This window comes from Hemicordylus capensis, chromosome 1 (assembly GCF_027244095.1).
Source record: "Hemicordylus capensis ecotype Gifberg chromosome 1, rHemCap1.1.pri, whole genome shotgun sequence".
Taxonomy (NCBI): domain Eukaryota; kingdom Metazoa; phylum Chordata; class Lepidosauria; order Squamata; family Cordylidae; genus Hemicordylus; species Hemicordylus capensis.
The window spans coordinates 393,801,166-393,824,429 of record NC_069657.1 but is presented as its reverse complement, the minus strand read 5'-3'; the positions used below and the strand labels follow the sequence as shown (position 1 = coordinate 393,824,429).

General features: G+C 41.0%; 1 protein-coding gene across 3 annotated transcripts in view; it reads right to left on the bottom strand.

Moving 5' to 3' along the window:
• Positions 1 to 2,303: 2,303 nt before the first annotated feature.
• TTC27 (tetratricopeptide repeat domain 27) overlaps positions 2,304 to 23,264 on the bottom strand; it is a 172,485-nt gene continuing 151,524 nt past the window's right edge. For all 3 annotated transcript variants that reach the window (XM_053303790.1, XM_053303794.1, XM_053303802.1), the window contains 4 exons: positions 20,296 to 20,493; positions 8,195 to 8,306; positions 6,166 to 6,266; positions 2,304 to 3,550 (listed from right to left, as the gene is read on the bottom strand). In XM_053303790.1, the coding sequence (XP_053159765.1) occupies positions 3,428 to 3,550; positions 6,166 to 6,266; positions 8,195 to 8,306; positions 20,296 to 20,493 (534 nt within the window). In that variant the 3' untranslated portion in view covers positions 2,304 to 3,427. The remainder of the gene's footprint in view (positions 3,551 to 6,165; positions 6,267 to 8,194; positions 8,307 to 20,295; positions 20,494 to 23,264) is intronic.

The window sequence follows — 23,264 nt, the reverse complement described above, 5'->3', positions numbered from 1 at the left end:
ACCTATATTCCCCTTAGAGATTGGGCCATAACTCAATAGCAGAGTATCTATTTGCACAGAGAAGAGAGGTTTACTCCCTGGTGTCTCCAGGTAGGGCTGGGAAAGACTCCATACTGAAAATTTGGAAAGCTGCTGATGGACCAATGGTCTAACCTGCTAAAAAGCAGATTCATATGTTCCCATGGTTTTACAGGTAAATAGGTGCAAGAAATGGCATGGTCTAACTACTTGGGTTTGCACATGGAGTATGGGTATGAAGATGTGTGTAAGTAGACCTGGAGGCCAAGTGATGCTATAGACATTCCTATCCAGCCCCCAAGACTGCAGAAATTGACTTGACTCTGCTACATCTCTCTGCTATCCATTTTTCTTTCTCAGAGTGGAGATGTCAGCAGAGGTGATTCTGTGTTGTAGTTCATATAAGTGCTGTTGTACTTATAAGGCTGCATTCCTATCAGCAACGCAGGGGCCTCTTGAGACATACAACTGTGAACTGGTTGCTGGAGCCAGGGAAACCAATGCACACTATTTAGCCCCCTCCTGCCCTTTCTCAACCTTTGAAGCACAACCTTTTAAGTACAAAATCACCATACGTATCAACTCTGTCTTGCAGCCTACAATTTATTGTTTGACATGTTTTAGGAATGTAGTGTCTTTTGAGTCCCCTTTCAAAAAGAACCAAGAGTGGTGTTATTTTCTTGGGTGAACTTTGCAACTTATTGCAATAAGTAGGATAGGAAGGAATTACACAGAGTGATATGGAGGATTTACTTGGGGTGACTTCACCACCCATGAACGTTAATAATCATTCCTGAAGAAAACACCATTCCAGGACGCTTGCAACACAAGCCTTATTATAGAATCATTGCTCTGGAAAGGTCATCTGTTCCCGCACTGTGGCTAGACCCTCTATAGCCAAATGCAGCAGAATAATTATCCCAGTTTGACTGTAACATTTGTACTACAAGCAGAATAGGAAACAATGAGATGCTCTATTCCTAATTATTCCAGGACAAAAGGAACAGCACAGTACACTCAGAGGGCTAAATGAAGTAAAACTAGCAACATACTACATGCAAGAAAAAACTACTTCCTAATTCCAGATGCAGATTCATTGAGGACAACTTCACACATTTTTTGTGAGCATACATGTCTTTTGTATGTGCATGCACTTAATAAATGTCAGTGTAAGGGCCATGGCTCATGGAACATTGTTTTGCGTGATTTAGTCCCTAGCATCTTCCAAGAATTTCAGGCAGCAAAATTAGGAAAGATCTCTACCTATAACCTTGAAGAGCCTCAGGATACTTCAGCAGCTGCTCCGTACGAGTCAGCTTCATATGTCCACATATACCTGCAAAGGATACTCAATGTAATGCGTGAAGTGGCCCTCTGGGTGGCATTATACATACACCTACCACATAGAAGGTAACATTGTTGTCATCACATATAGAAGCATATGTCTGAATGGGTAATTTCTTTAGCATGTTTACTGATTCTGTAGCTCTATGGAGCTAATTTATGATGTCACCATTATTTGTAAGAGTACATACATGCTCATACATTGTGGGAAGCACTATAGATGCTAAAAAGCATTGATTTCAGCACAGTGTGTCTGAAAACAGTCTTAGAATGTGAAAATACATTCTTAGTATATCTCTCTTGGCTTTCCCACACTCCACTTCAAAACAGTAAATATTGCAGCATCACTTAAAATGCACCATAGCCTCTTATTCTACGAAAGAGATTCTGGGGTCACAGTAGAAATCACTGTGAAATGATAACTCAGCATGTCATGGGAGTGAAAAAGCAAATTCAAGACAAGGAATTGTCAGGAAAGGGTTTGAAAACAAGACAGCAAGAATATACTGTATGTCTTTCTGGTAATATCATCTAAAGCAGGGTATAGATGAGCTGAAGAAGATATACAGAAAGGCAACTAAATAAAGTGATTGAAATGTCTTCCCTTCAAAGAAAGTTTGGGTGAAGTATTCAAAAGAATGGGGTGAGAGGAGAAACAAGGGAACATGATAGAGGTAAGCAACTTCAGGTGAAGACAGTATGATAAAATTAAGGTCTTCCAAACAGCACGTCCAGAAAAAACAAAAGGATGTATTTCTTCATACAATGCAAAATGAACTTATTCAACTGGATAAGTTGAATAAGTTCTAGATTCTAGATAATCTAGAACTTATTCTAGATAAGTTGAATAAGTTCTAGATATCCTCACCATCACACAGTGATGGTGAGGATATCTAGTTTCAAATATAATTTACATAAATCCAGAAATGAGAAACCAATGGGGCATTATTTTTATTTCTTTAATATATTTTTATAACACCTAAAACCTGCGTCTCTGGGTGGTTATTAGCCATGAGAGTGAAAAATTAAGTGTCTGTATTCACGAGGCAGTATATTTGACTATCAAACGATGGAGACAAGCAAGGGGCGGGATTGGTCACCTTCCACCATGTCTTGCTAGTAAGCTTCTCAGGGTCATCTGCCTAGCCACTGCTAGAGACAGACTGCTGGACTGAACAAGTCCTTTGGTTTGATCTGGTCTAGCAAGGCTGGGTCTTGTTAGAATACAGTATAATAGCTGGTCGGCTATTGTAGGGCAAAGCAGAGACCCACTTCCAGCTCAGGTGCAGCAGCTGCCATTGGTGTCACTGCACCAGTGCTTGCAAGAAAGCTTGTGGGAATGAGATCACAGGTGGCCCCTTCTATGCTTAGACCTACAAGGCTGCTGAAGAATCAGAAAGGCAAGTAAAGCCAGCAACTTTCCAGAAAGCAAGGAGTGGATGCTTTCTGAGGGTTAGGATGCTACAGCAATGCAAGCTAATGGTTGGGTCACTGTAGTTTTATAGGGCTGTGTTGCACATTGCGAGTGAATACCTTGTTTTGAAAAACGCAAGCTGAAGAGTACACAGCAACAGGACCTACTACAATATCTGTTTACAACTTCACAGAAAGCTATTTAAATATTTGTGCAATTTCCTCCACCTCTCTTACCCTCCCTCTCCTCAGTCAGAACAAGAGCAACTAAGTGCCCCCTTCTTTTTCCTCTTCCGACATCAACAGCACTCTCTAATCTCTCCTATCTGCAAAGTGCACAGCTATGAACAGGAGCCAATTATGTGGTGCACTCAAGTAGAACTAAACCTAAATAAAGGGCCTTCTAAATAAAAACCAGTCTGTTTTGTTCTGTAAAACCCAGGCCAACATAAATCATGCAAACACCCAACTTGAGAATGACCTTAAGGACACTTTACAATCTTAGCAATGCTGTCCACAATTTAAAAACATGGGAAAATATTTATTAGAAAGTGGTTTGCGGCGTTTGATAAGCTCATTAGCACAAACTTCAGTGAAGGGAGAATGCCAGTGTTGCTTTTCTGTCCTTCCAGGAAACTGGATCATCTTTTTCTCAGGTCCGATGCCTTAGTTGGTTGCTAAGTTCTTGCAATTCCACTATCAAGTTCTCCATAGATGTCACTTCTTCAGCTAGGTCACTGGAAATGTCACCACTTACCACATCTGCAAAAAGTTGCTGCACAAGAAAATATAAAAATATAAAAAATAATTTGTAGCAGACACATTAAACAACAAGATAATCCCAAACATAGATTTGAAGAAGCCTCCATTGCAACGATTTCCATAAAGTCATTGATCTAATTTGTTTTGGGCACTTGCATCTTTTACCAGCTGAATGATCTATGCACTGTTCTGTTGTGTACATCCGTCTCAAAACTAACTCTCCCTCATCCCTTATGCTAGGAAAAATCCTGTGCAGGCTTGTATTAACTTATTTATTTACAAGTTTATATAAAGCTCCTTTGCAGATCTCTTAAGTTACCAATGCCTACTGCAACATTTGTTTGTCAAAAAGAAATGGGACAGATGTATGGAATAACTAACCATGAATTCATAGATGGGAAGACAAGCCCTCAGCTTCTGCATTATTTTCTGCCAATGCACTATAGCATTGGCAGAAAATGCCAGAGGTTTATTTCCTAGGGAATTAATAGCTCAGAGTGCTGAAGTATTTTGATAAGCACTGAATCAAGGCAAGCCCTCCCAGGCAAACCATCAACCTAGGTTGTTTGTTTGACAGTAGCACTGTCTGCCTTGTGCAGTGGTGGGCTCTCCTTTGCTGGAGAGCCATCTGTCAGGGATGCTGTAGCTGTTTTCTGCACTGAGCAGGGCTAGACAACTTCCAAGAAGAGAAAACTTCCAAGGTCCCACCTAAAATCCTCTAAAATCCTGTGGTTTTATTTTCCTATTACAAATTGAATCTTGATCAAAGAAGCGTGTACTCTACCTGCTTGCCAGCACAACTGAGATAAAGCACGACACAGAAAGCTGTTCATGACAACTAAGGATGTGCAAAATGATTTGGGTACAAATCGATTTGTACCCGAATCTAGGTGATTCGAGTGATTTGGAGACAGAACAAAACACCCCTGTGGTCCATTGGCTAGAACTGGGTCCAAATCAAATTGCGCCTGAATCGATTTGATTCGAGATTTGGATTCCTTCTATCATTTCCCCCAGATTCCCAGCTTTCATTAAAAAAAGAAAAAAAGAAAGCTAAGCACTAGCCCTTGTAGAAATTGAGTTATGGAGCAAAATGTGCGGACATTATTTTTTCAAGTGTTTGGATACTTTGGTTTATAATAACGTTTCCTCAATGCATCCCTATGAGGACTCATTACACATCTTCATTTCTTCTGTTCATTTTGACTGGCTTTGGACAGTGCCAACTGTCAAGTGCCAACTACACCCTGCTCCCACCCGCAAGGCAGTGGGGTACTACTCAGATTATGTTCTAGGAAAGTTTTCAGGTGTTTAGACTCATTGGTGCCTAATAACCTTTCCTTATAATGAACCCCTATGAGGATTCATTAAACACCAAAGAGTCTAAACACCTCAAAAATTCCTAAAATAAAAACTGAGTACACAGTGGCTTGCAGGTTGGGGGGTAGTTGAAACATGGAATGCCACTAATTCCTCACTCCCACCTGCAAAGCAGTGGGGTCAAAATGAACAAAAGAAATGAAGGTGTGTAATGAAGACACCAAAGAATCTAAACCAGGGATTCTCAACGTTGGGTCCCCAGATGTTAATGGACTTCAACTCCCATAATCCCCAGCCACAGTGGCTTTTGGTTGGGGATTATGGGAGTTGAAGTCCGATAACATCTGGGGACCCAACGTTGAGAATCCCTGATCTAAACAATTCAAAAATTCCTAAAAAATAAACTGAGTGCCCCAGTGTGTGTGGGGTGGGGTGGGGGGTGGGACACATGGCAGTTGACAGTTGGCACTGTCCAATGACAGTCAAAATAAACAAAAGAAATGAAGGTGCACAATAAATCCTCATAGGGATTCATTATGAGGAAAAATTATTGACACCAAAGAATCTAAACACTTCAATATTCCTAAAAATAATATGAGTACCCTACAGCCTTGCAGGTGTGTGTGTGGGATGTAGTTGGCACATGGCAGTTGACAGTCGGCATTGTCCAATGACAGTCAAAATGATCAGCAAGAAACGAATGTGTGCATTAAAACCTCATAGGGATTCATTATGAGGAAAAATTATTATACACCAAAGAATCCAAACACTTGAAAAATAGTGACCCTACATTTTGCTCCATAACATCACTTCTACAAGGGCTAGAGCTTAGCTTTTTTTTTTTTTTTAAAGAAAGCTGGGGATTCATGTTAGGGTTAGGATAGGGCGACTTTGAATCCCCATTATTTCCTATGGCAGAAATATATAAAATCAGTAAAAACTAAAACAAAATCATTAAAACTCAATAAAGTGCTTCACTGCCTTGACATTCAAGTGGTGGGTGGCACCCATGGGGACATACCCACCACCCAAATTTGGTGCCCCTAGGAACTTTATAAGTGTACCAAATCAATCCAGATCTGATTGAATCCAATCCAATCCAAACAGAATGTGGGGTGATTCAAGAGGACCGATTCGGACACTAAACAAATCAGGGGTGATTAGATTTGGGCACAAATCAAATAGAAAAAATCAATTTGTGCACATCCCTAATGACAACATTAGCAATGGCAAATGAACTTCTGTTTTAACCCCAGATGGCATCTCTGGTAGAGATTTCTTTCTTTAATGAGCTTTTCTTCTTCTTACCTTTGCTTTGGTTGCCAAGCCACGCAAAGTGAGTCGAGCTGAAGAGAGTATTTGTAATGCTTCCTGGTAATTAGACTTGGTTTTGCTGCATCTCATTGACACTGCAAGTTAAAAGTGTGGGGGGCGGGGTGGGAAATAATTTTGGAGGTTATTACAACAATAGCAAGATGGCTGTAAATGACTATTGAGCTTTCAGTTGGTACTGTTCAGGAGAGCAAACCTATCTTAAAATCCCTTACAAGCAACAGTCATTAAAATATTTAAAGACTTGGCAATAGTAAGTTCAGGTATATTTAATTGCAAAAAAGAATTCCCGACATTATGCAATGTAATTTTCCTTCCAGACAAAACAATATATGCACGGTTACTTACAAGTAACCTCCACGGAGCTTACTCCCATTTAAATGCCAATGGTAATGCAGCATTAAAAAATAATAATTTTCAAACTGTGATTAGACCAAAGATTACAGCCTAAGTCACTGACATGCAGCACTTTAGGCTCTACATTTCCGAGACCAAACTAGATGCTACAATAAAGGCATGACTGCCATCCAGAAATAGCCATGTCTTACACATGAGCTCCTTCCTTCCCTTTGCTAACATCTAGTACAAATTACCTTCTGTTGTGAAGAATGACATTCTTCAGTTCCACCATATCATTTGCCTCCAATGGTGGGAGCAAGGACAATTGGACCATTATGTTATGAAACAAACTCTAGGTTCTACTCAATATACAGGGGGAGGGAGGGAAAGCAACTAGATGTGCTACAGCAGTTTTCAGTATCAGTTTGTCATTTCCCATATATCTCCTTTGACCCTTTGTACCTTACAGCCTTGAAAGCCTTGGACTGAGCCCACACAGTTTTCAATCCTCACCTAACTTAATTAACAAGGATACAACTCTTTCTAAGAAAAAATGAGCCAGTTACCCATCCTTTTAGCAAATAATTGCCTCAGTGAGTGGAGATGGTGTTGGGACTTCCCCAGACTTTTTATTCTGGGGGACTTCCACTGCCTCCTGACAACTGTTGGTCTGTCTTAGTATCTGGCCTGACTCATTTTGCCAGTCACACTCTTGTTTTGATGTTTTGTCCTGGGCAGGATGATGGAGATCTTTGGGATCGGAATAAGTTCTCCTATGATCTGCCATGGACAGATCACTTTCGATAGGTTTAGATTGCTGTAACATTAATAATACTCCAAGAGGAAGCTTGTTTTATCAGCATAAATAGGCCATCTGGGTGAGACATCACCACATAATCTACCACTTGCCATCAAGAAAAACATACACTGTAAATTGCTCAGCAAATCCCATGGGCATGTTTACAAGAAAGGGCCATGAAGCTCAGCAGAAGCCAGGGAGCATGGCATACCTATCTACAAGGAAAGTCATTTAATGTGGTGGCTTGGGCTGGTGCAGCATTTGGTGTAAGTAACACCACTATTAGTCAGTTCTGACGCAATATAACTTCTGTTTCCAGGAACAAGGTCTTATTCCCTGGGCCGCTTCTCACAATTCGCATGAAGGTGGGAAGTTAGGAGATTCACAAAACTGTGCACACTCTTGATCTCCAATCAAAAGAATCTGGGAATTTTTGGCAATGTCGGGTTGGCACTATGCCAATCCAACATTTAACTGGAATCAGCAATCCTTGATCAAATCTCAGATTACCAATCCCAGTTAAGTGTCAGATTGGCATGGTGCTGAAAATGTCCAGGTCAGATATCAGGAGTGTGCACGGCTCACCAATCTCCCAATTCTCTGCTGTCATGGGGGTCATGAGAACCAGCCCTCTGTTCTCTAGTACCTCTATATGCATGCTTTTAATCACTCTCAACAATTATAGGTCCTATGACATTTTAAATTTCTGCCTTCCCACTATTCTTCACTGACAGTCTCTCTCCAAGAATTCACAAGACAAGAACTGTACTTCAAATAAAGTTACCCCCACTGTTTGTAGATTATATTGGTGAATAGTGAGAACTGATGATTATATCCATAGTTTAAAAAAAATCACACAGAACATACCATGCGCAAGTTCTATGGCACTTTTTGTCACCTCCTTGAAAGAGAAAATATTTTTGTCCCAGTCCTTTGATTGGATTTCACATTTGTGTGCTTTGGTGAGATACTGCAATGCCTGCAACGACAGAACACACAAATCCAGTAAAGTTAGAAAACAGTCTCAGTTTGGCTTTATGTACATAAGCACAGGCAGAATCACCTATCGGCAACATGTTACTTCCTCAGAATTCAGATCGTTTCCTCCCCTGCAACTGTATTTGGCAGCTGCAGCACAGATGTTTTTAGCTATCATTGCCTCTCAAGTATGACAGACGTATAAGTAACACGTGTTTAAAAGACAATTTTTTACATTTTAAAAATCTGTCTAGACTGATGGATGTGACCCATATTTTGCTAGGTCACAATGATTAAATGCATATGAAAGCAGGAAAACACTTGTATTCTAAAATTTTGAGCCATTCTGCACTTAAGGTATGCAAAGCTCAATAAATTACTCATATGTATACGAGGACTAAGACACTAGTTTTATTTTGTGTCTGTTCCTCAACATGGAAAGAAAAATAGACGTGGATTCTGAGAAAGAAAATAAAAGGCAATTGGCCAAAAAGTAAGCAGAAGCAAATGAACCAAAGCAAACATAAAAATAAATTCTTACGCTTTCCTCAATCAAGATTTTATTTTCCATAAAATCAGTCATGAAAAACTCAAGCACTTCAGACACATTGATTTGAACTTAGTGTGGAACTTTTAAAAAATGCTTACTTTGGTGGGATTGGAAGCTACAGCAGATACTTGACATAGCAACTGTACTCTTTCTATTGAGTATCAGAGAAGTGAGTACCAGTTCGCATCTAGAGTGGATTCCATGTGGTTCAAATCCCTGCTGGTATGTTTCCCAGACTATGGGAAACACCTATATCGGGCAGCAGTGATATAGGAAGATGCTGAAAGGCATCATCTCATACTGTGCTGGAGGAGCCAATGGTAAACCCCTCCTGTACTCTGGCAAAGACAACCACAGGGCTCTGTGGTCGCCAGAAGTCAAAATGGACTCAAAGGCACACTTTAGCTTTATGAAATGGGGGTCTAGAGAAGGGCATTCTCCATTATTGTGTCACAGTTGTGGAATCCCTTGTCCAAACAAACTTCATTGCTTTCCCCTTTATTAATTATTAGTTATTATTATTATTGTTGTTGTTGTTGTTTACACAGTCAGACAGGTGTTATTGACTGGTTTGTTTTATCCAGACATCGAGTCCTTCCCAAGGAGCTGGGATGGCTGAATTTTATTGTCAATGTTGTTGCTGTTGTTATAGATATTGTCGCAGAATATAGGCTGTTCCCAGTAAAGTTGCTTTTTGTAATTGGCTGGTGGTGATTTCTGTGGCCCCTATGGTGTTGAGGTGCTCTTCAAGGTCTTTTGGAACTGCACCTAGGGCGCCAATTACCACTGGGATGATTTTGGTCTTCTTCTGCCACAGCCTTTCAATTTCAATTTGTAGATCTTTGTATTTGGTTATTTTTTCTATTTCTTTTTCTTCTATTCTGCTATCCTCTGGTATTGCTATGTTGATTATTTTAACTTGTTTTTCTTTCTTCTCGACTACAGTTATATCTGGTGTATTGTGTGGCAGATGTTTGTTTGTAGTCGGAAGTATTTTGAATCTTCGTTTTCTACAACTTTTTCAATTTTATGCTCCCACCAATTTTTGGCTACAGGTAGCTTGTATTTTTTGCAGATGTTCCAGTGTACCATCCCTGCTACCTTGTCATGCCTTTGTTTGTAGTCAGTCTGTGCGATCTTTTTACAACAGCTGATCAGGTGGTCCACTGTTTCATCTGCTTCTTTACAAAGGCAGCACTTGCTGTTTGTTGTGGATTTTTCGACTTTTGCTCTTATTGCATTTGTTCTTAGTGCCTGTTCTTGTGCAGCCAGTATTAAACCCTCTGTTTCTTTCTTCAAGTTGCCATTACTAAAGCCATTGCCGGGTCTTGGTGATGTCTGATTTTCCACTTATATTGTGCAAATATTGACCATGCAGTGGCTTGTTTTTCCATTTTTCTGCTCGGTTCTTAACTTGTTCTTTCTTGTAGGCCTGCTTTGTGTCATTGCTTGTATTTTTTGCAGCTGTTCCAGTGTATCATCCCTGCTACCTTGTCATGCCTTTGTTTGTAGTCAGTCTGTGCGATCTTTTTACAACAGCTGACTAGGTGGTCCACTGTTTCATCTGCTTCTTTACAAAGGCAGCACTTGCTGTTTGTTGTTGATTTTTCAACTTTTGCTCTCCTTCTCCTTCTCCTCCTCCTCCTCCCCTCTTCCTCCACGAAGCCCAGAGCATTGTACTGCATACTTCAGTTTCTGCTCACAACAACCCTGTGAAATAGGTTAGGCTGAGAGAGAAGTGACTGGCCCAGAGTCACCCAGCAAGAATTGGGATTTGAACTCGGGTCCCCCCAGTCCTAGTCCAGCACTCTAACCACGACACCATGCTGGCTCTTATTTCTCTTTAGGAAATAAGTATCTGTCAGATGTTTTTTAGTTGCAAATGACGTTTCTAGATTGCATTGTTTTAATTAACGTTTATCTGGGTACAGTGAGTACAGTTCGTTGACAGCTTTTATGCTATCTTACAGTGCTTTGTAGCAGAAAAACAGTTCATAAATTTCAGAAATAAATCAAGCTAAGTCCCACAGCTGTGTCACAAGACTGGCTCCTTTAGACTTGTGGACACTGGTGTGTACTCTATAACAGAGGAAACACTGTTGGGAGTGAGGAAATGTATTTTTCAAAGAGAGAGGAAGGAAACAAAACACTAGAGCCATATACCGTCATTGTATTTATTGGCACTGGCAGACATGAGGAAAGTTACTCAAAGTAGTCCCATTGAAATTAAAAGAACAAGTTAAGCATTGCCTAGTTGTCATTTTAATGTTAATGACTTATGTGATGTGTTGTCCTCTGGCAACTTAAGGAGGGCTACAGGTCCACCAGAAGCCTTCAGTGTTTCTGTGCTGAAGGTTTCTTTGTGCAGTGGTCTGGGCATGGAGAGAGGGGAGTGATTTTTTTTGTCACCCCCACTCCTTCCAAAAGCCCTTTCCACTGGATATACTGGAATACAGCAGTTCATGGACTGTGTCATTCATGGAGACAGGCAACTACAGGCCTGTCTCCAGCCTTCTGTCGCTAGGCATAAGTAATTGAGAGGGTGGTGGCCTCCCACCTCCAGACAGTCTTGGAGGAAACTGATCATCTTGTCCCATTTCAAACTGGCTTTCGGGCTGGAGACTGCTCGGGGTGGAAACTGCTTTCGTCGGCCTGATGGATGATCTCCAATTGGGAATGGACAGAGGAAGTGTGACTCTGTTGGTCCTTTTGGACCTCTCGGTGGCTTTCAATACTATCGATCATAGTATCCTTCTGGAGTGTCTGAGGGGGTTGGGAGTTGGAGGCACGGCTTTGCTTTGCAGTGGTTCCGCTCCTACCTCTTGGGGCAGGTTCCAGATGGTGTCTCTTGGAGACTGCTGTTCTTCAAAATCTGAACTTTTGTATGGTGTGCCTCAGGGCTCCATATTGTTTAACAGCTACATGAAACTGCTGGGAGAGATCATCAGGGGATTTGGTGCAGGGTGCTATCAGTATGCTGATGACACCCAAATCTATTTATCCATGTCAGCATCATCAGGATAAGACATAACATCCCTAAATGCCTGCCTGGAGTCAGTGATGGGCTGGATCAGGGATAACAAACTGAGACTGAATCCAGATAAGACTGAGGTACTCATTGTGCAGGGTCGGAACTTGAGAGACAATTTTGATCTGCCTGTTCTGGATGGGGTCACACTTCCCCAGAAGGAACAGGTACGCAGTCTAGGGGTGGTTCTGGATCCGAGCCTCTCCGTGGTCTCCCAGGCTGAGGCGGTGGCCAGAAGTGCCTTCTATCAGCTTTGGCTGATATGCCAGCTGCGTCTGTTTCTTGAGATGAACGGTCTCAAAACAGTGGTACATCTACTGGTAACCTCCAAACTGGATTACTGCAATGCACTCTATGTAGGGCTGCCCTTGTATGTAGTCCGGAAACAACAGTTGGTCCAGAATGTGGCAGCAAGGTTGGTCTCTGGGTCATCTAGGAGAGACCATACAACTCCTATATTGAAGGAGCTACAATGGCTGCCGATATGTTTCCGGGCAAAATACAAGGTGTTGGTTATAACCTATAAAGCCCTAAACAGCTTGGGCCCTGGGTATTTAAGAGAACATCTTCTTCATCATGAACCCCACCGCCCAGATGAGATCATCTGGAGAGTTCTGTCTGCATTTGCCACCAGCTTGTCTAGTGGCCACTCAGGGACGGGTCTTCTCCGCTGCTGCCCCAAGGCTTTGGAATCCGCTCCCTAGTGAAATAAGAGCCTCTCCTTCTCTGGCAGCTTTTAAAAAGTCTTTAAAGATGCATCTGTTCACCCGGGCTTTTAATTAATATTGTTTTAATGGTTTTAATGCTGTTTTAAAATATTGCTTTAAAATTTTTAAATTATTGTAATGTTCTAAACTTTTCATTTTTGTTTTAACTAATGTTTTACTTTCTGTTTTTATTTTGTTGTAAACCGCCCAGAGATGCAAGTTTTGAACAGTATAAAAATATGTTAGTTAAATAAATAAATAAACAAATAGTCTATCAATGGCTACTAGTCTGGGTGGCTATAGGCGACCTCCAGCTTCAGAGGCAAGATATCTCTAAATACCAGTTGCAGGGGAGCAACAGCAAGAGATAGGGCATGCCTTCACTTCTTGCCTGTGGGCTTCTCAGAGGCATCTGGTGGGCCACTGTGTGAAACAGGATGCTGGACTGGATAGGCCTAGGGTCTGATCCAGCAGAGCTGTTCTTGTGTTCATAGCCCTCAGGAACAGATGTATACCAATGGAAAGGGCTTCTGGAGGAAGGGGGTGATGCAAAAATTGCTCCCCTCTCTCCCTCATGCCTGGACCACTGCTCATAAACACCTTCAGCACAGGGACACTAAAGGCTTTTTGTGGACCTGCAGCCCTCCTTTTGGCATATCATATAAGCCATTGGGACTACTTTGAGTAATTTCCCTCATCGTGCCAGACAATCTGTCTAAAAATGACCTTACTTTCCACTCTAACTCCCAATGCAGTATAAAAGGGTTTACACCCCAAAGATGCCAATGATAGAGCAATGCCACTCTGCACTCACAGAAAATTATGTCTAATGGCAACTTTCAATTTTTGCTGAAAGTTCAGGCACTATGTCACCCTAATCTTTTTCTGTCCTAATGGTCTATGTTGATAATCCCACAGAGGAGTCTAAAGTGACTGACTGCTTTTCATGGGGCCATCAATAATATGGGGTGGGTGTGGGCTGAAATAATACCAATGGCAGTGAAATTATGGCCATCTGAAAAATGTTCACGTAAGGTGCACAAAACTTACGTGCACAAAACTTACGTAGAGAGGAGAGCTGGTCTTGTGGTAGCAAGCATGACTTGTCCCCTTAGCTAAGCAGGGTCTGCCCTGGTTGCATATGAAAGGGAGACTAGAAGTGTGAGCACTGTAAGATATTCCCCTCAGGGGATGGAGCCGCTCTGGGAAGAGCAGGTTTCAAAGTTCCCTCCCTGGCTTCTCCAAGATAGGGCTGAGAGAGTCCTGCCTGCAACCTTGGAGAAGTTGCTGCCAGTCTGTGAACACAATACTGAGCTAGATAGACCAATGGACTGACTCAGTATATGGCAGCTTCCTATGTTCCTATATATTGAGAATTTAGTCACAGCACTATGTTACATTCTCATTTTGCTCATTAAACATTAAAATCGAAAAGTAGATTCTAACATTCAAGCAAATAATCAGGCTGCAAACCTAAACCAAGCAACTTAATGATTAGTAAGGTTACAGGTGCTTCCTGAGCTGAGGAATATGAAATGAAATATGGTTTTGACCACAGGAAAAAGTTAATTGGAATGGAAAGTAAATTCCAGCCTTTGCAAAGCTCCATGGAAGTTTTCATTCGTTGGAGGGACAGGGAGATAGGCATGCCTGGGTTTAGAGAAGAACAGTGAATTCGTGGCAGGGAGAGGCAGTGGGTGAAACAACAGCATGGAATACAAGAGGATGGGACCAGAATAGGGCAGAAAGAAGAGGAGAAGGGCTGTGTTGTTAAAAATATATTAGTTGGAAGGGAATAAGTAATGAGTTCCCTTTTCTCTTCACATCCCTAGCAATCTTCAGTCTTAACAGTTACTTTGCACGGTGAACCAGCATTACACTTTGGAAATACGATCAACAGATAAAGAAAGGAGAAGGAGAGTGTTGCCAGTCACTTGCTCTGTGGCACCGGATCTTGCCTGCACTGGGGCAAAACTAACGGAGGAAACTGAGGTGAATACCAGGAAAACTTTCCTGACAGCTAGATGATTTAAACTGCATGCTATGCTGCTCCTAAAAAATGAAAGGTTGTATACTGCATGCTGCTAGCATTTAAGCACACATACACGCTCTAAATAAAGACATTACTGAAATCATTCTAAAGGGAGCAAGCACTTGTAAGAAGATGTATCAGGATAATCTAAACAACGCTTCCCATTGCCATATTCTAAGTGGTTTGCAACTGTAAGCTGCAAACATTCATTTTATATTCAGAGTTTGATGCCTCTTTCACACTATGTGGTTTTTTGAAAAACTGCCAGAGAGAGCTTGTTTTGATTTAATAGCTGATATGCACATCAGATAAACTTGGCTGCAGTGCAAAGATGAAATACTTGCTTGTAGCCTTTCTAGTTTTCAACATTAAAATTGAAGTGATAACAAAGACTGCAAAAATACCTGTTTAGTGTATTGTATTGTACAATGAAAATCCCATGTATTTGTACAATGAAACCCTAGAAAACAAAACAACTGCTCATCCCCAAACAAACTAAAACTTGCTTCCTTTTTTAAGAAAGTAGATTATGGTCCAGCAGTGGATCACTGTTCAAATTCAAAAGGGCCATTTTGCACTTTGCTGGTTGCTCTGGTTCTTGCAAAGAGTGCTGGATTACACAGGCCTTGTTGCAGTCTACCAAGGCACTGTTCAAGTTTTTAAGCAAGGGCACAGACTCAGGATTATTTAACACAGATTAGTCATGTCTTAACAATTAAGAGATCCTGAGTATGTATTCTTGCTTTTTACAATTCACACACGCAGATTCTAGTTTTTGAAAAAGTTGGACTGTGTAAAATCTTTCTTCAGATCCTAATAGGTAACAGCCAGGGGAAACCTTTTATTGGTAAATTTGAAATTTATCAGCCTTTAGGGGTAATCAGGAATGAACATTCTGTTGCCTGTGAAACCAGCCCTTGAACTAGAGCTGAGCAGCTTGTAATGAGGAAGTCAGAGTGTGCGGAGGTTAATCTGAATAAAGGAAGGGGAAGGGAGTGAAAGTCAAAGTGATGAGCTCAGCTCTTAATCCAATCTGGAGAGAAGCCAGGTTGAGAGTCAAGCATGGCCAGAGGAGGATAGCTCAATGTGAAAGTGTGGGCTGATATTTGTGGTCTGATGAGCACCTAGAAGGGTAACCTTTAGGGGGTATGGACAGACATTTTGTTTTCCCCAAAGCTATGGGATGACCTTGGGCTCTGGATGGCCATTAGGTCTAGCTATCTGAAGATGCATATTAAAACAAATCTGAAAATGGAAGCAGGGCATTTTCAATGCTTTCTTCCCCCAGTCTAAACTTGAAAATAATGGAGAAAATGTGGTTTTCTTTAATTTAAAAAAATTCCTCTTATGACATATATTATTTAGAATGCAGAGTGAAATACTTTTTATTGAAGTAGTATTTTGAGTTAATATTCTTACTCAGCCAATTCACACTGCAGGAAATATCTTAGATCTAATATTCAAAGGTAGCAATTTTAGTGATAACATTGCTAACACAGTTGACTCAATTACTAAAACAAGCACCCATCACAGGCCTTGAGGTTGGAAGAGTACCCTAAAACAGGGTGAATAAAAATTCTCTCTCTCTCTTGCTCTCTCTCGCACACACACACTCAATTCCTTTTGATGTCTAGTCTCAATCTGCTGCTTTCTAAGGCTTCACATTCTGCCCTCAAAAGTAGTAGAATGTTGAAGGAAAGAAATCCAGTAAATGATCAACACCTAACTTTGTCTAGCTACATTATGACACTTGTGGCCAGTCTAATACACATTAACTCAGAAGCAAATCCCATTGAGTTCAGTGGGGTACTTATTCCCAGATAAACATACTACATTCAATGGCAGCTTTACACTGTAATTAAGCAATACTGGACTCTTTAATAATAATATAAAGCATAACTGAAATACTTATCTACTGCCACATCTTAATTACAGGGTTGTTTATTTTCTGAGCTTGTTCTCTAAAAATAGAATTTGTGTTTCCGAGGTATATATACCATTTCTAAGCCCAGATAATAAAACTTTGTTTACTGCAGTGTAGATGTTACCTATCTCAACTCCTGCTCCCCTCTGTTTTTCCAGCTGGCAATAATTAAGATACTAGCCGGCCCTCACAGAGCATCTGTGTGCTATTTGGGGCCGGCTCTTCCCCCCTCCCTCCTGCCCCACTCTCTTGCCCTCTTCCCTCTCCCACCCCTCTCTCTCATCTCACCCTCCTTCACCCTCCTGCCCCACTCTCTCCTGTCCCCTCCCCTCCCCCTCTTGCCCCTACCCTCTTGCCCCTCCCTCTCCCACCCCACTCTCTCATCTCACCCCCTTCCCCTCCTGCCCCACTCTCTCCTGCCCACCTCCCCCCTGCCCCACTCTCTCCTGCCCCCTCCCTCTCCCACCCCACTCTCTCATCTCACCCCCTTCCCCTCCTGCCCCACTCTCTCCTGCCCACCTCCCCCTGCCCCACTCTCTCCTGCCCCCTCCCTCTCCCACCCAACTCTCTCTCCCTCCCCTCTCTCTCATCTCACCCTCCTTCCCCCTCCTGCCCCACTCTCTCCTGCCCCCTCCCCTCCCCCTCTTGCCCCTACCCTCTTGCCCCCTCCCTCTCCCACCCCACTCTCTCATCTCACCCCCTTCCCCTCCTGCCCCACTCTCTCCTGCCCACCTCCCCCTGCCCCACTCTCTCCTGCCCCCTCCCTCTCCCACCCAACTCTCTCTCCCTCCCCTCTCTCTCATCTCACCCTCCTTCCCCCCTCCTGCCCCACTCTTTTTGTATTGCGCGTCAGAAGAAATTAACATTTGCAGATGCAGCATATTAAAATGTTTCTACAATTGTATCCAAACTGGACAAGGTTTGATGTTCAGCTCCAAGAAAACAACAGAAGCGAAAAAGTCACATTGCCATGGATCTAGAAAAGCTATGTCGTCACTGAATGCTTAAAAACATTCCAATTGCTGGAGGTGGAAAGACAGAGGTCAGTCTACAGAATGCTGAAAACAATGCAGCTACTGTGAAAGTTCAACTTTGGTTAGAGTAAAATCTTTCCACAGGAGTCAACGACAGAATGAGGTTTGTGCTGTTGGAAATGATTCCATACACTGATTTGAACTAGTCGGTATTTTGCTGCAGATCTCTAGAGAATCTGTGCAATTATATGAGGTGTAGTTGAGATTTTCCTCCCATTCTCAACCTCAGCTTTTGAGCCAGGTGGGAGAAAAGAAGGCAATTTCACCAAGGAGGAGCCAAGAGGTTCTACCAACAGATCAGAGTCAAGATAACCAACACATAGAATTTCCATTTACATAATGATATATACACACTGATTTAGTTTTCAGGATGCTAACTGTGTTCACAATGAGCCCTACTTTTTCATTGCACGCGAAGAGCATCAAGATGCCTGCTACATGTGCCTCAAATCTGTCCTGCCCTCAAAATAAGCACTATGCTCTCCCCTGAACAAATGTTAACTACTGCTCTGAAATCTTCATAAAACATTCCCACAAATGATTGGGTAGTTTTGTTTTTGGTCCAAATTATACAGTACTGGGAATTCACAAATAATTTTAGTCTTGTAATAGATTGTCAGGATCAGTGAAGATCTCCCAATCATGAATGTGGGTACTGGATAGTCCTGCATGGATGTTGGGGTGTGGAAGCACCAGGAACTGAAAGCCACCATCTAGAAACATGAAAGTGAGCAGAAAAACCAATAAAATAACACTATAGGTTTTTCTGCTCACTTTCATGTTTCTGGATGGTGTTTCTAGACAGCTAGCACTATGACAGAATATGGCTGGGGTGAGGATGGGGAGTATTAGTCCCTCTTAGGTAACGTATGGAGTAGTATGTTTTATTTTTAAAAAACACACGTATTTGTTCTTAACATAGTATAAGAGTGGGATATTTCACTGGTATCCAATCAAATAGGCTGATTAGATCCACAGTTGTCTAGCTTCACCAAAGCTGCAGACTTTGATGCTCTCAGGCCACTCACTGGGTTCAGGAATGCTTTTATAAAGAGAAAATGGCAAAACAAAACCCAAAAACCACATACAAAAAACCACCATCACCAAAGGTACAATTGGAATATTTGAATTTATAGATTTAAGGTTAGTTTCAGGCATGCTACTTTATTTACTAACTTTTGGACACCAGGGTGGGAGAACAACTTTTGCCTCTCTCAGACTATGAGAATGCAATGCATCTAAGAACTGGGCAATGAGAATTCACTGACAGGGCACATAGAAATAACTGAAAACAACCACTGCCACCAGACCTAAAGTTGCTTCCTCTGAAGGAAAGGACATGAAGAAAAAAAGGACTGGCTGTATGAGGATCTTTTACAATTAAAAAGGGGCAAAGAATGTCCCATTTAAAGATGCAAAGAACAGCAGCTAAAATTCTAGGCTGAGACTGCAAGGCAGAGTTGATATGTAAGCAAACAGCATCATCATAAGAAAGGCACAAATCCTTTTATCTTGTATTTTCCTTTTTCCTGACTATCTCTTGTCTGTCTCCCTCACCTTTCACCCACGCATATCTAATTTTTCTAATCTTACTTGCTATTTTCCCTTTTCATCTCAGACATCCTCTCTCAAACTTCTCTCTCTGGTACATTCACAGGCCTCCTCTCTTTTATCTTCCTTATCTGTTCCTTGTTACTTTTTCCAACATGCCTGTCAATCCTCCCCTGACTCTCCCCCTTCACAGTCCATCTATATGCTTTCATCCAGCATTTCCATATGTTTTGAGGGGGGATGCCAGACTTCCTCCACCAGAAACCTGCAGTGCAACATTTAGTTATCAGCAGGTGGTGTTGCAGGAGCAGACTGACCTTGTGGAACAGCTTAATCGCTGATCCCACACTGTGGTACAACCCTTATGTTGCAATAGATTGTAATAGCTTGATGATTGAAAACATTCTTTCCCCCTGAGTACTACTACCTTCCCTCCAGAATCTTGAATATCTAGATTATAGAGAATGCTCTAGCCACTGTAATTCCACAGAAAAAAATGACAAATGTAAAAAAACTCGCTTAAAATTAAATCACTAGCACTGCAGTTCAGAATGTCTGAATTACGCACAAATTTTTAGAAGCACAGAGGCAATTCAGAGAACATTAGGGAGGCTTAAAACTTACTGAGGTAAAACAAATAGATATAATTTGTTTGGATTGCACCCTTAAACTAATAAATGCTGCGCCCGACATCTTCCGCAGTATAACTTTACAATAAGAAAGTAAGATCTACTTGCCTCTGTCTGGGACATCAGTCTTTCCTGTTCTAACATCCCATGTAGATTCTACATTCTCCCCCGGCCTCTTCTTCTTCCTCTGCTTGCCCTCCGCTTCCACCTTATTTCCTTAAGCTATATGTGCCAATCAGGTTATCAAATATAGAAATAATGGTCAACGTAGTGGGTTGTCCTAAACGGGCATAAGGGATACAGTTAGGGATGCCTTAGTTAGTGCAGCAGCCCCAGCAGTTCCCTAATGTTGAAAAAGAGCTGCCCATCTCAGGCACTGATGGAACTAGCTTAATTTATGCCAAACACTGTGTTACTGTAGGAAGGAAAAACCAAGTTGGCACAAAGCAAGCATAAAAAAACCTCTTAATACACACTCAGATAACAGCCTATATCTTAAGTGCTTTAAAAACTCTAGCCCACCAGTAGGATTTACCTTTTCCATATCTTCATGGTTATCACTCTGCCCATTCTCATAGAGCCTGGCATACAGTCTCCAGATTTCTCCATCACTTGTCATTCTAGACGTCACTCTGCCAAAGAGTGCCTGAAGTTTCCCCTTTAACCCCGTTGCCGTCTCTCCATTATGATCAGCCACTCCTTCCATCACTGCCGTTACCAATATCTTAAGCACCTTCAAGAGAAGACAATTTTTATTCATATTTAGACAAACTCTATAAAGCTTAGTGAATTTTAGTGAACAGCCACCAACATGTGGGTTCAGTTTTCTAACAGCTTAAGTTGAAAGCATTAACCAATGCAACTAATTCATTAAACTTATATTTAAGCCATGATTCTTGCTGGGTGACTCTGGGCCAGTCACTTCTCTCTCAGCCTAACCTACTTCACAGGGCTGTTGTGAGGAGAAACTTAAGTATGTAGTATACTGCTCTGGGCTCCTTGGAAGAAGAGCGGGATATAAAATGTAAATAATAATACTAATACTAATACTAATACTACTACTACTACTACTAATAATAATAATAATAATAAAATAATATCCAGGCTGATAACATTGCACACACTGAAGTTAAAAGAAAAATTGGAAGTGAATACATCAGGAGAGTTAGAAAAATTCTAAAGTCCAAACTCAATGGCGGGAACACCATACAAGCCATAAACACCTGGGCTATACCTGTTATCAGATACACTGCAGGAATAATAGACTGGACCCAGGCAGAGCTAGAGACACTAGATCATAAGACCAGGAAAATAATGACCATCAATCATGCTCTGCACCCCCACAGTGATGTAGACCTCCCTCGCAGCTCAGGTGGAAGAGGAATGCTGCAAATCCATCAAACAGTAGAGGAGGAGAAAAGAGGCCTTGAAGAATATATCAAGGACAGTGAAGAAGATGCACTTCAAATGGTCAAGAACGAGAAACTATTCAACACCAATGAAACAAAGCAGGCCTACAAGAAAGAACAAGTCAAGAATGGAGCAGAAAAATGGAAAAACAAGCCACTGCGTGGTCAATATTTGCACAATATAAGTGGAAAATCAGACATCACCAAGACCCGGCAATGGCTTTAGTAATAGCAACTTGAAGAAAGAAACAGAGGGTTTAATACTGGCTGCACAAGAACAGGCACTAAGAACAAATGCAATAAGAGCAAAAGTAGAAAAGTCAAGAACAAACAGCAAGTGCTGCCTTTGTAAAGAAGCAGATGAAACAGTGGACCACCTAATCAGCTGTTGTCAAAAGATCGCACAGACTGATTACAAACAAAGGCATGACAAGGTAGCAGGGATGGTACACTGGAACATCTGCAAAAAATACAAGCTACCTGTAGCCAAATTTTGTTGGGAGCATAAAATTGAAAAAGTTGTAGAAAATGAAGTTGCAAAAATATTATGGGACTTCTGACTACAAACAGACAAACATCTCCCACACAATACACCAGATATAACTGTAGTCGAGAAGACAGAAAAACAAGTTAAAATAATTGACATAGCAATACCAGGGGATAGCAGAATAGAAGAAAAAGAAATAGAAAAAAACACAAAATACAAAGATCTACAAATTGAAATTGAAAGGCTGTGGCAGAAGAAGACCAAAATCATCCCAGTGGTAATTGGTGCCCCTAGGTGCAATTCCAAAAAAACTTGAAGAGCACCTCAACACCATAGGGGCCACAGAAATCACCACCAGCCAATTACAAAAAGCAACTTTACTGGGAACAGCCTATATTCTGCGATGATATCTATAACAACAGCAACAACATTGACAATAAAATTCAGCCATCCCAGGTCCTTGGGAAGGACTCGATGTCTGGATAAAACAAACCAGTCAAAAACACCTGTATGACTATGTAAACCAGATAATAATAAATGTATGTTTTTGCATTTAACACATGCAAAAAAGCCACTACACTTTTTAAAAGGACATTATCTTAGAAAAGTGATATTTGTTTTTATAATGAATTTTTTGAAAAATGAACAATGAAAAGCATTGATTGCTGAACTGGAAAAGATGAGTGATTGTTCAGTAAACTGTAGCTCAAATAACTGAACAGTCCTTGATAATGAATTTATAACAAGGGCAATGTTGAAAACAACATTTTTGACTCATGCTAGTTATTTGAGCTATTTCCCTCCACAAAGTTACTTGTAATTTTATATTAATAGCAATTTTTCTTTATAAAAATGTCACTAGTCAAGAACCTGCTTTCAGTTGACCAAAGGTAGCCAAATACAGAGGTGAGGATCTGACAGACAAGTAAGAAGTTGCTTGGCTCTCCACCACCTGACACATTTAAAAAAAAAAAAAAAGGAAAGGGCTTAGAAGGAATTCCTTCTTCTTGCCTCACATTTTTTTTAAAAATTCTAACACTCATTTGGCCTAGTTTTTGATTCATTTAATTATGGTTTAAATACCAAGCCAAAGAGGAACAGCTATAGCAATTTGTGTGAAAAATATTTTTATCTAATGCATAAAATAACATAATGCATAAAAATGGTTGGATTTATCACCAGGAGATTGCAAATTTTATTTAGAAACATTTAATTTATTATATCCTTCTGGAGGAAGCTAATCACGTGCATTCAAATTTCAGAATATAAGTATTGTTAACGTATACACATTTCCATTATCTATGTCTCTGCGTTCTCATAACAATAATCACAAAAGGTCTGCGAATAATGTTCCACTATGCCAGGTTGCCTCCTCCCTATTACTTCCTGATGTGTTTTTGTGCTCCATGATGATTTATCAAAAACAACAGTCTACACCTTCAAACATCTTAGCTGTTATTAGTTAATCACTGTACAGTTACAAAGCTCCTTTGATACAAAATTTAGCCTGTCAAAACATTTTCACAAGCTGCCTTGATGCTCAGCAAAGTTGACAGAATTCAGGAGGGGGAAATGGCTTTAGAGATCAGTTCTCACATGATAAGCCGA